At 30.6% G+C, this 12,688-nt stretch overlaps 1 protein-coding gene across 3 annotated transcripts; it reads right to left on the reverse strand.

The window, feature by feature from the left end:
- Positions 1-4,310: 4,310 nt before the first annotated feature.
- On the reverse strand, positions 4,311-9,326 carry LOC143068002 (uncharacterized). 3 transcript variants are annotated; one of them, XM_076241728.1, is made up of 2 exons: positions 9,183-9,326; positions 4,311-6,713 (listed from the first exon to the last, which is right to left on the reverse strand). In XM_076241728.1, exon 2 carries the CDS (start codon positions 6,655-6,657, stop codon positions 4,984-4,986), a length of 1,674 nt encoding a protein of 557 aa, XP_076097843.1. In that variant the 5' UTR covers positions 6,658-6,713; positions 9,183-9,326; the 3' UTR covers positions 4,311-4,983. The 3 variants fall into 3 exon arrangements, with proteins under 3 accessions (XP_076097843.1, XP_076097844.1, XP_076097842.1); XM_076241729.1 differs by lacking the exon at positions 9,183-9,326 and adding an exon at positions 9,105-9,144; XM_076241727.1 differs by lacking the exon at positions 9,183-9,326 and adding an exon at positions 9,024-9,130.
- Positions 9,327-12,688: the final 3,362 nt, after the last annotated feature.

Genomic DNA, 12,688 nt, shown 5'->3' on the forward strand with positions numbered 1-12,688 from the left:
CTGAATGGTGCATTTCTCGATTAGACATCTTGAAAATTATAAACATGGAACAATCATAAAATTTTCATCGTTTTACTACAATGTGTTCCTTACTATTTTTATTAAGCAATACATAATTCATTGACGAAGAAAAAAACGAACTTGTAAAGTCGATTAATCTAAATTCACCATGAATAATTTGCTTTTTGAAATTGACTTTTAAATATTAAAATGTATTTCAAAATATTTGTTAAAGAGCTTAAATGACTTATGACTTATCTGTCATATACAATTATTTTATAAATGGTCGTGTCAATAAAAAAAATATTCAAACTATATCTATGACTCAGAAATAAACTTTAAAAAATGTCTAATGTCATTTCTGCGGTTTATTCCTTGAATGTTAAGTTAATTGTTCAATTAGAAAATTCATATATTTCATGTATATACTAAATAAAATAATATTTAAAATGATATGGAATTAAATAAATCTCAAATATCCTCTATTAGTTTGAAATAATTATAATTAACTTATATATCATATTTTTATATGTGTTTATCTTAATAAAAATTTTCATTCCCAAATATTTTTTTTCAATAAATAGTAAAAATGATTTCATTTTCTTTCTTTCTTAAGATTCCTAATAATTAAAACCCTTAAATTTTGCTAATTTTTCTTATCAAAAAGTGATAAAATGTTGTAATTTTATTAAGTTCACTAATTATTTTTTACAGTTAAATACTTATAAAAACACCTATTGTTATTATATAAACATCCATTGAAATATTTTTGTAGGCATTCAAGGAATAGGTAACATATGAAATGTTGGCATTCGAGGAAGACACCATTTCTCCTTTGCTCTTCTGTAAATACAGAAGCATAGGTTGTTTTTGTTTTTTTTTTTTTGCATTTGCTGACACCACTGGTTGTCAATTTTGTGGGTGCTGTTTGTGTTACTGTCTTATTGATTTATACACCAAAATGTCTAAAAGACAACACCGGTAGTGACCAACGAAGAACTACCTATCTAACGTTCATAAACCATATGTGTCTATGGCGCTTATAATAACCCAATAGTTCTCGCATCTTTTTAGTCGTCGTCACTGCAATTAAAAAATAACCTTGAAACATCGACTGGAAATATCCTTGCAATCTTTGTTGCCTGATAAATAATGGTACAATGATACTGGACGTTGTCGCTCAATCATTAATTCGACTTTCTCTAGTTTGAATCAAGATTATATGTTACACTATTGTATCAGATAAGGGTGAAGGTTTGGTACCATTAAAAACTTTTAAACCCGCTGCAATTGTTTGCACCTGTCCTTAGTCAGAAATCTGATCTTCAGTAGTTGTCGTTTGTTGATGTGGTTCATAAGTGTTTCTCGTTTCTTGTTTTTTATATAGATTAGACCGTTGAATTTCCACTAGTAATTTTTATGGTACTTTATAGCTTGCTGTTCGGTGTAAGCCAGGGCTCCGTGTTAAAAACCGTCCTTTGACCTATAACGGTTTCCTTTATAAATTGCGACTTGGATGGAGATTTGTCTCGTTGGCACTCATACATCTATATAAAACTTTCTTTTAAATTTTTTCATTTTTTTTTTTTTTTTTTACAAATTTAGGTTAGCATTGCACAATGCGTGTATCTTTGGACTTTCTATTGAATTTTAATCTAATCCGAAAAGCAGTCGCCTATATTAGAGTATTCCGATGTCATAGTTTTGGTGCCGTCAGAAAGTACTGATACTTTGAATATAGATATAAAGAGATACAGTATGCGATAAATGAGCTAGCCTGCTTCCAGCAATCTCAAGTTTACTTTGATTTATCATATGTTTAGTAGTAAATACAGTAGTTTTGCATATCTGAGAAGTAGCCTGCTTTTTAATCCATATCTCGCAACTTTGATGCACACCCTTTATCGCATACCCTTAATCACACCCCTATTTTTTTTTTATTTTTTTTTTTTTTTACACAAAGTCAGTTTTTATTTATGTAAGCTTAAGAAAAATTTCCTCAAAATAGGTCCCATAAAATGGTCATTCTGACGTGACGCAATTTACTGATATCATATGCAGTTCAATGTTTTGTACCAATTTTTACAGTGTTTTAAGAATAAAAGAAGGTTACGTTGATGAAATTGCAACTCAAAAGCTACAATAAAAAAAGTTAACAGAAGACATCCAAAGGTCAACACTGTGTAAAAATTTTATGCACTGTTAATCTCTAAATCGCTCCAAACATAAAAGATGTGGTAAAATCAATTGAAAACTGTGAAAGATCTACCATCAAAACCAAATTCTCCAAACTTATAAAAGGCAACCAATGACAAGGTTCCTGAGTTTAAACAGGCTCTTTTATAGCAGAATATGTGGTATGGGCTTTGCTCATTGTTGAAGGCTGTACGGTGACCTTTAGTTGTTAATTTCTGTGTCATTTGGTCTCTTGTGGAGAGTTGTCTCATTGGCAATCATACCTTATCTTCTTTTTTATATCTAAAACATGTTCATAATCCTAACAGCAGTTTATTTAAACATGATACTTTGTCAATACCTTAAGTAAGAAGTGGACAAACTCTGAAGAAGTGAACCGACTGCAAAATCTACATCCTACCATGGAAGTAAAATTGATGAATGGTGTATGTATTTTAAAACTCAGTAAAGGAAATTAGTATTTTAAATTGACAATTATGAGTTTTTTTATTCTTTTTTTGACTTATGTTTACTTTGGTGTCCATCGAAAACCATCATCAAGTGGAATATAAAGGCCTGTAATGACTTTTTCAATCTTTTTGTAAGTGATAAGTATATTATATAACCTTTTTACACTATGTATTTTATGTTAAAAAGTAGTTATTCATTTCGGAAAATCTAGTAAATGAAACAAATTACAAATTGCATACATAGTTTTGATTTAATTAACTTCGCCTATAATCCATATTACGCCTGCCCTCATGATCAATATTATCAAATCAAATTGGTAAAAAACGTCATTTGTGGAATTCGAAAAGTAAATTGTTATGACTGATTCGTAAACTGATAGGGATTTCAATATAATAAACCAACAACAGTTGGAAATATCTTTCATCTATAAGTGGTCCTTGGGGACAATGCAGACTGTGTGTGAGTTGACAGGTCTTACAAGGCCGCAGATTATTATGATTCTCGTATTTCTCCAAATGAATCAATATAGTAACTAATACGTATACTATAGTACTTTAAATCGGTCAAGATATTCAACAAATATATCAATGACACACTCGAAATTACATTTAAAATGCTGTAAATACTTTCAAACTTCATTTCTTGTACAAGCCAATTGATATTTCAAATAGTAGATTCATTTAGCTTCGGGGAAAATAATTTAAAGATTTCTTTTAAGTGATAACGTTAAATAGTTTAACAGAAAATTAAAATGGAATTCCTTCAAGTAGTAACATTTGAACTTTTTGAATTTTGGAAATATGGAAAACGAGGGAAAGATAGCGGGAGAAGGTGTAATAGTATTGACTGTTCAAAATATATAACCTTTGACTCCATTATTACACTACCCGACCGTCATAACTAAAATAATATAAAACAACTACGATGGTCTCGCAACTGCGTGATTGCCTCGAGTGTTGAAATTCATTGGTCCGATTACAAGCCAGGCCAAGCCAATTTGAAAGACATTAAAACATTTGCATTTCTCAAAGTCATATATAATTGAAATTGTTCGTCTGGTGTGGTATGTCCTCCTGCAAACTGTTGGTTAACCATATTGTTTTAGCATGGCATTAGCCTAAACATGATTATATTTTAAATCAACGTTACAATCCTTTACTCAATCAATTAACCAATTACTTTGATAAAAAACAATCTTGTCAATAGTTACAGAAAACCTTCACAGTTTTCAGGAAAATATTTCGAATCAAAACAATTATTGTCAAGATGTGGTATTTATTTCTTTTAAGTTATAAGACTTTTTTATGCATCTATTTGTCGTACACGAAGCCTGCGTAACATGTTTCAATAATACTATCGAACCTTATATAAGCACAAAAAAGTATCACTAAAATGAATATTTTGAAAATTTTCTCTCACGCTTCAAACAAATTTTGAGCATTTATGGAAAATCCACTATTCGCCCACATTTCACAAGGTTCAATAAATTCTGTATGACAAAAAAACAACATTAAGAATTAATTTGCAGGTATTCAAATACAGGTGTTGCTTTAAATTTGACGAGGTATAAAAGTATCTCATTTGATTCGAAGAGAACAGAATATGTATTGTTTCAGTTGAATTCATTAAACAACTTTCATATCGAGGATATTTAAACACCCAAACACATATTAATTAATTTAATAACATATAAAATTGTGAAAAAAATACGGAAAATACTTGAACGAACTGAGTAGAAAAACGTTTAATTTAAGTATACATGTTGAACGATTTAAAAGCACTTGTAAATGTTTGCTTTGTACCTTGTCCTTTCTTTTAGAATAATTTATTCTTAAATGTTTGTCAGTTTATTACGATATATCACAAAAATCCATTAAAGATAAGATTGGTAAAAGTGACACCACCCGTAAAGAATATTCAGCAAATCTTGCAAAACTCAAGTAATTTGAATAAAAAAATATTGCACTAATTGCGGTTAAAAGACAAATCATCAATATGAAATCTTCTTAAGTATTTTGAAAACTATAACTCTTCCCACACACATTTTGACGTTTTTCCAATTTAAAAATCCTTTTCTCCTTCTTCAAACTGATAAGTGTTCTATCTCTCTGAGTTTCAATGATAAGAATACCATTTTTTTATAACAGGATAGTAGTTCCTGACTGTCACAAAATATCTGCACCATATCTGGCCTATATTATAATTTGGTGTTGTTATGAGTACCCGCATCTGTGGTGACATGATATTCTAATGTACAATATCGAAAAATGAACACTTGTCTCAGGTTGAGAAATGCAATTTTCTAAAATAAAATGAAGTATACAAATTATCGTAAAATTATTCCAAATCACTTCTCTGTCGCAGATATCGACACGGCTGGAGGGTAGACCACCATTGACTCTGCAGTTTATCTTCCTCGCCAAGTTCCTTCAATGAAAGTTCTTTCGCTTTCAGCAACTGCGCAGTAGTAATAGTTTTTAACCATTTATCAAGTTTAAGCTTTACCTTTTCGTATTCGGTTTTGTCTTTTTCGTCAATAGTTGTTTCTTCAATATTCGGAACTCCTTGCGTTTGTTTTTCTTTGTTTGAAGGTAACCACTGTTGTATATCACCATAATTTGACTTTATCCCGCGTGTAACTTCCAGTAAAAAAGGTTCAGTAATAATGCCATGTTGTCCTCTTTGAAAAGCACGCCCGAATCGGGCAATGGTACATGCTGGATCAACGTTGAGTCGAGTTGTATTTTGTTGAATATATTGTCTTTTATGAAGAAAATATTCCTCTCTATTATCAAGCACATATTTCAGATATTGTAATAAAACTGTGTGATCTACTTTAACTTCTTGTTCATCTTTTTTCTTTCCCTTACGTTTTGGTTTGTTTGATCTTTCCATTTCAGTTTGTTCTTCGTCGGCATCTTTTATTTCTTTTTCTGGAGACTCTACGTCTACAACTGGTGCTGCATTAACATCCTCGATTTCTTTCAATTTTTCTTCTATCTCTTTGTCTTTGATATTTTGTTTGTGCGTTAATCTTCGTCTTCGTTTTGTTTCAATGGCCTCTAAATCATAACCTCCATCTTTTAAGGCTTTTTCATGACAACTAAAATTGCTTCTTTTCGGCAAGTAGTATTCAAGTTCCTTCTTAGTAAATCTAATGCCAGAATAAACTTTCTTGTGCTTCTTTGACGAGTTTTGACTCGACACAGAGTTACTTCGATATCCGGGGTCGGACACAGACGATAACGGACGTTGGTTTACCTCCGAACTAACTTTTCCATTTCTTTCGCTTTGAAGAGTACAGTCTGATTTACCAGTCTTATCAGGTTCGTTAGTGTCTTTTATACGTTTTATAACGACAGAATCCGTATCCGGCATGATGATAGGGAAAATATTGGTCCCTTCTTTTGACATTGTGCTTTCATTATGCAAATTGTCTTCAAGTCTCTTACCTTTATCTCCAGATAATTCGGGTTTATTTTGCTTATCCTTTAGAACTTTAGCCTGATTCGGCGACGAGTTCTTAATCTCTTTCTCTTCACCTTTAACATTTTCTAGTATAGTAGAAAGTTGATTGGTCCGACTGTTATTATCATTCGCACTAGTCGGAGAAGACATTTTATTGCGATTTTCTTTTTCCTCTAAACTTGTCACTTCATTTTCGGTCACAATTTCAACTGTAACAATTTCCTTTGAGTCGTCGGTAATTTCTTTTGGCGGATCCTTTGTGAAATCATCCAATTCAATTGAGTTCGATATAATTATATCTTTATTAGGATTTTTCTCTATCTTTTCACTTGACTGGTGTTCCAGTGTTGTAATTTTTCCACAATTTTCTAAACTACTTTCTTCATTTGAAATTGTATTTAAAGTCACATTTTCGACGCATTTATCCGAAGGTGCCTCTAATACGCTGTCTTTCGTTTTGTCTTCAATTTTGCCAGTAACTACTTGTCTACGTTTTGAACATACCATTGTTTCATTCAATGTTTTCCTCACCTTTTGTTTCATGTTGACAATACAGACCAAGAAGAATGAATTCTATGGATTCCGAATATTCCAATTATCTGTACAAAACAAATGTAATAATAAGGTTTTAATAATTTTCCGACCTGACTTTACAACGCAGTTGTTCTGAAAGAATGCTACATTTCATAATAAGAAAGTCATTCAAATATATATATCCATTCCAAATTGAGGTTCCAATTCACTTGTTTAAATGACAGTTACGTGTTAAATTGTTGAAATGTTTAAAAGAGGTTCCCACTTCAAATAATTCATTAAGTGAGTCAATGATCTAAAGAAAACTAATAAGCAACCATTGGATAATGACCATGTACTCAGGTATAAAATTATATCTATTAAAATTAAGTTTCTTCCTTGTATCATTTATAACATTCCTCAACGGCAATTTAAACTTTTTTCTAATGCAGAACTCGTTAGATTTAACTTTTTTTGTGCAAGCTTATTCCCACAGTGACTTCCTAATTCCAGAATAAGCTACTACTAATTCAGAATGTGTTTTCACAGCTTCGTTTTAACTCTAATTCCAATTAAAAATATAATAAATTATAAAGTCCTTATGTCAATTTCAAACTTAATTTCGTTGAGTAGTCCAAATACACAATATTTTATAAAATCATTATTTGTTTGTGTCTTTGTTCCTATCTTCGAGATAAACTTATTTGCTTTGTTACCCCTGGTACGATCTAAAATATAATTCTCTAAAATCTTACTTGGGCTGATCAAAATCTTTAAATGATCGATAGTTTTGTGAATGTTAAAAACCTTCATAATTATCTCCCGTTCAACTTTGTTTAATTTAGATTTTTAATATCATAATGTTATGATTCTAACTGAAGATAACAAAGGCTTCCAAATAACACGAACTGTCCTCGATTTCTACAGGTGATTTGTTACAAATCTACAAGTCTGAACAATAATTATAATACAGAAATTGACATTTAAAGTAAACATTACATGACTGTTATTTTGTTTAAAGTAAAGAAATCACTTAAATACGTCTAAATTTTATAACTAGTAAATCTGACATATACGAGGATTTGTTTTACTGAATAGTACACACTGATATTCCTGCTAACTATATGTTTTTCATTTTTAAAAATAATATGTTTTTAACAAACTCATGGCTTGTCAGTTGACGTTGTCGTCCTCTATTAAGGTAGAACATAAGTATATACTTTTTGAGACAGAATTTTCTTATAATTTGCCAAAATGAAGATTTTACCATGCTTTTTAAAAAAATATAATAAAAAGTATGGGTCACGTGCTATTTTCCAAGCGATGAGTCGTTGAAAATTGCCTAAATTTGGTTAGATTGTTCATGAAAAAACACATTGGTGTGCATAAAAAAATTCTATGAGATAGAATTTGAAATAACTTGTGAGAAGATAGGTTTCATTATATGTTTTAAGAAAAGAAAAAGAAAAATGATGTCACCGAACTTGTTTTCTTGCTACAAGTGAACTTGAATAAAAAAATTCTATATTAGTCCAGTATAATTTTTTACTAAAAGAGTTATCTCCCCTTAAATGGCTCATTTATAAAATGATTCTAAAAACCCCCCAAAAGGAATATGTGTTCAAATATTTTTAATAAAACAATAAATCACCAAGTTTTCTAAATATAAATAAACAGTCTAACCATTAAATTGTAAATCTGTCTCCAAATTTGCAAATTTTGGCAAATAACTAGACCGAATTTGTACTAGGATTGTACAATCCAAGATGGCGGCATACCATGAATCTATCTTAAGTAAAAAGTTCATGCAAGTCGATGTGAAACATATGTAATTGGCTTTAAAACTAGATTTCAGTAACTGCCAGTATTCGTAGATCGGTATTTTGCGTTAAAGCCTGTTTGATAGTTGTGTTTTAAGCCTTTTTGATATTTACATTTGTTTTTTTACGACAATGATGTGCTGTTACACCACTGTCCCCGGGTTAGAGGATGATCGAGTTTAACCCCACTGGCACAATCTGTACGTGCCTATCCCAAGTCAAGAGCATATAGATCAGTTGTCGTTGGTTGCTTTCTAACATATGGGGTTTCTGTTTTTGTGTTGTACAGTTTTTTTCTCTTTTCAATGATTTTCATGACAGACCTTTTATAGCTTATCATAAATTATGTGTTTTGCTCATCAGTTAATTAAGGCTGCACAGCGACTTATAAAAATTGCTTAGATCGATGTAATTTGTCACTGGTGGGTAGCTGTCTCATCTATCTTTATATAAACTTTAAAATGTCAAAACATGTGCAAAAATAAACATATTAACTGTTTAAAACTGAATGAAATAAAATAAAGTTTTATGGATAACAATTCTGACACATTCTTAATACCATTCTAAACTTCTTACCTCTATATCAGAGAATTTACTATGACAGCTAGAAGACCGTGTAGTCGTCTTTCTAAATCATTACACTTCTACACTTCTTACCTTTCAATCAGAGAATTTACTATTACAGAAAAGTATGTAAATGTTTATCACAAATTATTACAATTCTACACTTCTTACCTTTCAATCAGAGAAATAACTATTACAGAAAACTATGTAATCGTCTATTCAACGTGTATTTAATGTTTTCCCTCTTCAGACAAGTAGTTTGATTTTGTAATTAACACTTTTCAATATTAATCCGTCTCGTTTGTTAAAACACCTAGGAGTCTGTACGGGACAAGTGGTTCGTTATACTGAACAAAAACGATTTTGTTCATAAACTGAGTTATGAAATCAATGCTTATATTGATCATATTTCCCTTTATTTTAATACATTGAACTGTGAAGTGAACATATCAGATATTTAAACATGCAGCATTCAAAAACCTTTTTCAGAGGGCTTATATGCATTTTATATTTTTTCAATAAGCTTATCAGTACATATATTTTATACATATCTTTTCTTTAAAAAAAGGGGGGAGGGGTAATTTATGAAAAAGGTGTCCTTTCGAAATTAAACAAATTTTAAAATAGTAAACGATTATTGACTCTGTACATGTAGTCTGGCTTACGAGGACTAAATTTTTACAGAAATATTTTTTTAATGGAAATATTATTAGTAATTGATAAACATCAGTTACGAGAATCGATTCACCAATACTAAAGTAAAAAACAATTGAGCAATGCTGTCTATGGGGGTGTCTGTGATTCTTAAATTAACCCTTATAGCCCTATTAAATGATGGATAGGAGTAGGATTTGAATAGATTTCCATTTCACATGTATGTTGTGATGTGTAGACACATATATTAGCATATATTTCTTCGAAAGCTTTCTCTCATATGCTAATACGTGTTCGTATAATGTTCCAAGTTAAACTTTATCTGCTCACCAATAAGTAAATTGGTTGATAAAAATAGTTGAACGATTTATACAAAAAAGAAAACTTTGGTGCACTTACTATTTTCTATCTTTTTAGCATGTTTTTGGTCTATATATATGTATACGCCGGACTATTTATATCAATAGTTACAGTCTATCGTTTGAGGTCATATGGTGATATCTAGTTGTCTGTAGATTTAATTTACTTTTTTGTTGGTTTGCTATCTCATTCCCCCTCTTTTTTTTTTTACATCTGTATTACATTTATGATCATTTATTGAAATGAAATCCTAGCTACTAGTATTCGTCTTGACATTTAACTTGACGAAGGAACTTTTAAATAGACACAAGAAGATTACAAGACAGCATATGGAAACATACTCATTATGCTGCATGATTGTATGTTTGATGGCCTTTCAATGATATGGTTTATTGTAAATCAAGATTCTGTCGAGTTGTCAATTTTGATATAATCGTATACCGTTACAAGGCACTAGCGAACATTTGACACAAGTTTTTATCCGGTTACAGTGTCTGCTGTTACATGCTGAACACATATTTGTACAATCACTCCCCTGAACCCTCCCCTTGGATCCACAACTGTATTTGTACAAACATAGTCCATATTTTATTGTAAAAGAATACAGGAATAAAGCAACGAGAATAGATTTTGTAACAGTTAAGTCGACATGAATTTTATGAAAAAGGAAGAATGCATCAAACATTCAATCAAAACCATAAAAAAAAGACAAACAACATATTGACAAATAGAAAACGACAAAAAGGTATTCGAGCCCACATGTTAAATTAAAGTTTAGAACAAATGAATCCTGACATAATAAAAAGGGATTTACATGTCTAAAAGCGTAGACAGCTCTTGCTGTACAAGTGTGGTCCGTGTGTTATCCATGAAAGCGAAAATCTTGTTACAAGTCATCAGAATCGTATTTATATATTGTTTGTAAGGTCATTATTGTAACTTTGTTGTCCATCTTTTGTTGGTACTCAGTACAAGTCAAAATAAAACAGACCAATAGTCTTCCAGGATAATTGCTGCTGTTGTAAGTGCAGTTAGAGTTTGAGCAAAGAAAATTACTGTACTAAAAAAAAATTATTTTATATACTATTATATGCATGCAGCGATTGAAAAAAAAAAAAAAACATGCAAAGTTTCACTAGAAACCTAATAGTGTTAAAAATATATTCATCTATTATATTTTATTTCAACATGAACATTAATTATTGCCTGTTCGTATCAAATAAGCGATAAGTTTCCATGTCCTTTAGATAGGTTGAGGTGGTTGCATAGATGACTTAACAAAATACATAATAACAGTTAATTGATAATACCATTATCATGTATCCTATCTTTAAACAAAATACTGTTACATATCTAAGTCAATAGATGTTTGTTTTACAAAAAAAGACATTATAACTGTAGTGTATAGTGTATCATTATCACTGAACTAGTATATATATTTGTTTAGGGGCCAGCTGAAGGACGTCTCCGGATGCGGGAATTTCTCGCTGCATTGAAGACCTGTTGGTGACCTTGAAGGGTTCTACTGTTGTCTGTTCTATTGTCAGGTTGTTGTCTCTTTGACACATTCCCCATTTCAATTCTCAATTTTACTGAATAAAAGAAAAAGAAATCCTGTTTGTCTCGAATTAGAAACGGCCAAATCTAATTAAAATATTGACCTCTGATTTCGTTATACCATGGAAGTAATATTGAATTCAGTTCAATATTACTTCCGTGGTATTACATACCATTTCTTCGTAAAAGGAAGGGGAATAAAAACAATATGTATACACATAATATTTTCAAATAAATTGCATCTAGGGAAGCCTCGAAACAATTTTAAAACAGGGAAGATACTGGAGACGTCTTTCTCTGTCTTTTATGCGTGCGTCGAAAATAAACGTCGCTTTTAGGGAGCGATCAATCAAACTTTAAGGGAGGTGTAGGCTTTTTAATGTTCTTAGTTTCACACATGCATCATATTATTTGATATAATTGAATAGCAGTTCTTAATTTGAAGAAAATATTCTGAAATGTTATTTCCACTGGAAGGAATACTACAGAATATAGGGTATGAAATATTTGTTCTAACAGGGACATATAAAACAGAATATCATCTAACAGGGACATATAAAACAGAATAATATTCTAACAGGGACATATAAAACAGAATAATATTCTATCAGGGACATCTAAAACAAAATATATTAAGGAAACAGTTGTCATTTATCAACAGCTGTATGAAACATTTCTCCCTTGTTTTGACCACAGGGAACCATGATTTGGAAAGTTTCTGATCATGTGCAATTTCAATTTGATAAACCACATTTTGATGCGATTTATTGGGGATAGATGTAGGGCTGTAAGAGGTGTGTATTTAACATTTTAATTTATCTTAATAATTTATTATTCTATAAAACTATTAAGCGATTTCGTAAAACATTTTTAAATAGATTATGAATCGTTCATATACATATAAACCTATATTTATTTATCTCATATAAAAGTTCAATGCCAATTTTAACTGTCCCTAATACGAAATATTTAAACTATCTAAAATCTGAGGCATTAACTGATCTGACTTCTTTCCTCTTTTCATGTTTTTCATTCACAAAACATTCTGTGGCTTGATAAATATTTTATTTTCAAATATATAGTATAAAGTATACTGAAAGGTTATG

The sequence above is a fragment of the Mytilus galloprovincialis genome, chromosome 3, assembly GCF_965363235.1.
Source record: "Mytilus galloprovincialis chromosome 3, xbMytGall1.hap1.1, whole genome shotgun sequence".
Taxonomy (NCBI): domain Eukaryota; kingdom Metazoa; phylum Mollusca; class Bivalvia; order Mytilida; family Mytilidae; genus Mytilus; species Mytilus galloprovincialis.

Coding starts and splice junctions, on each gene's coding strand:
- LOC143068002 (XM_076241728.1), bottom strand. CDS start 6,657: ATGAAACAAAAGGTGAGGAAAACATTGAATGAAACAATGGTATGTTCA.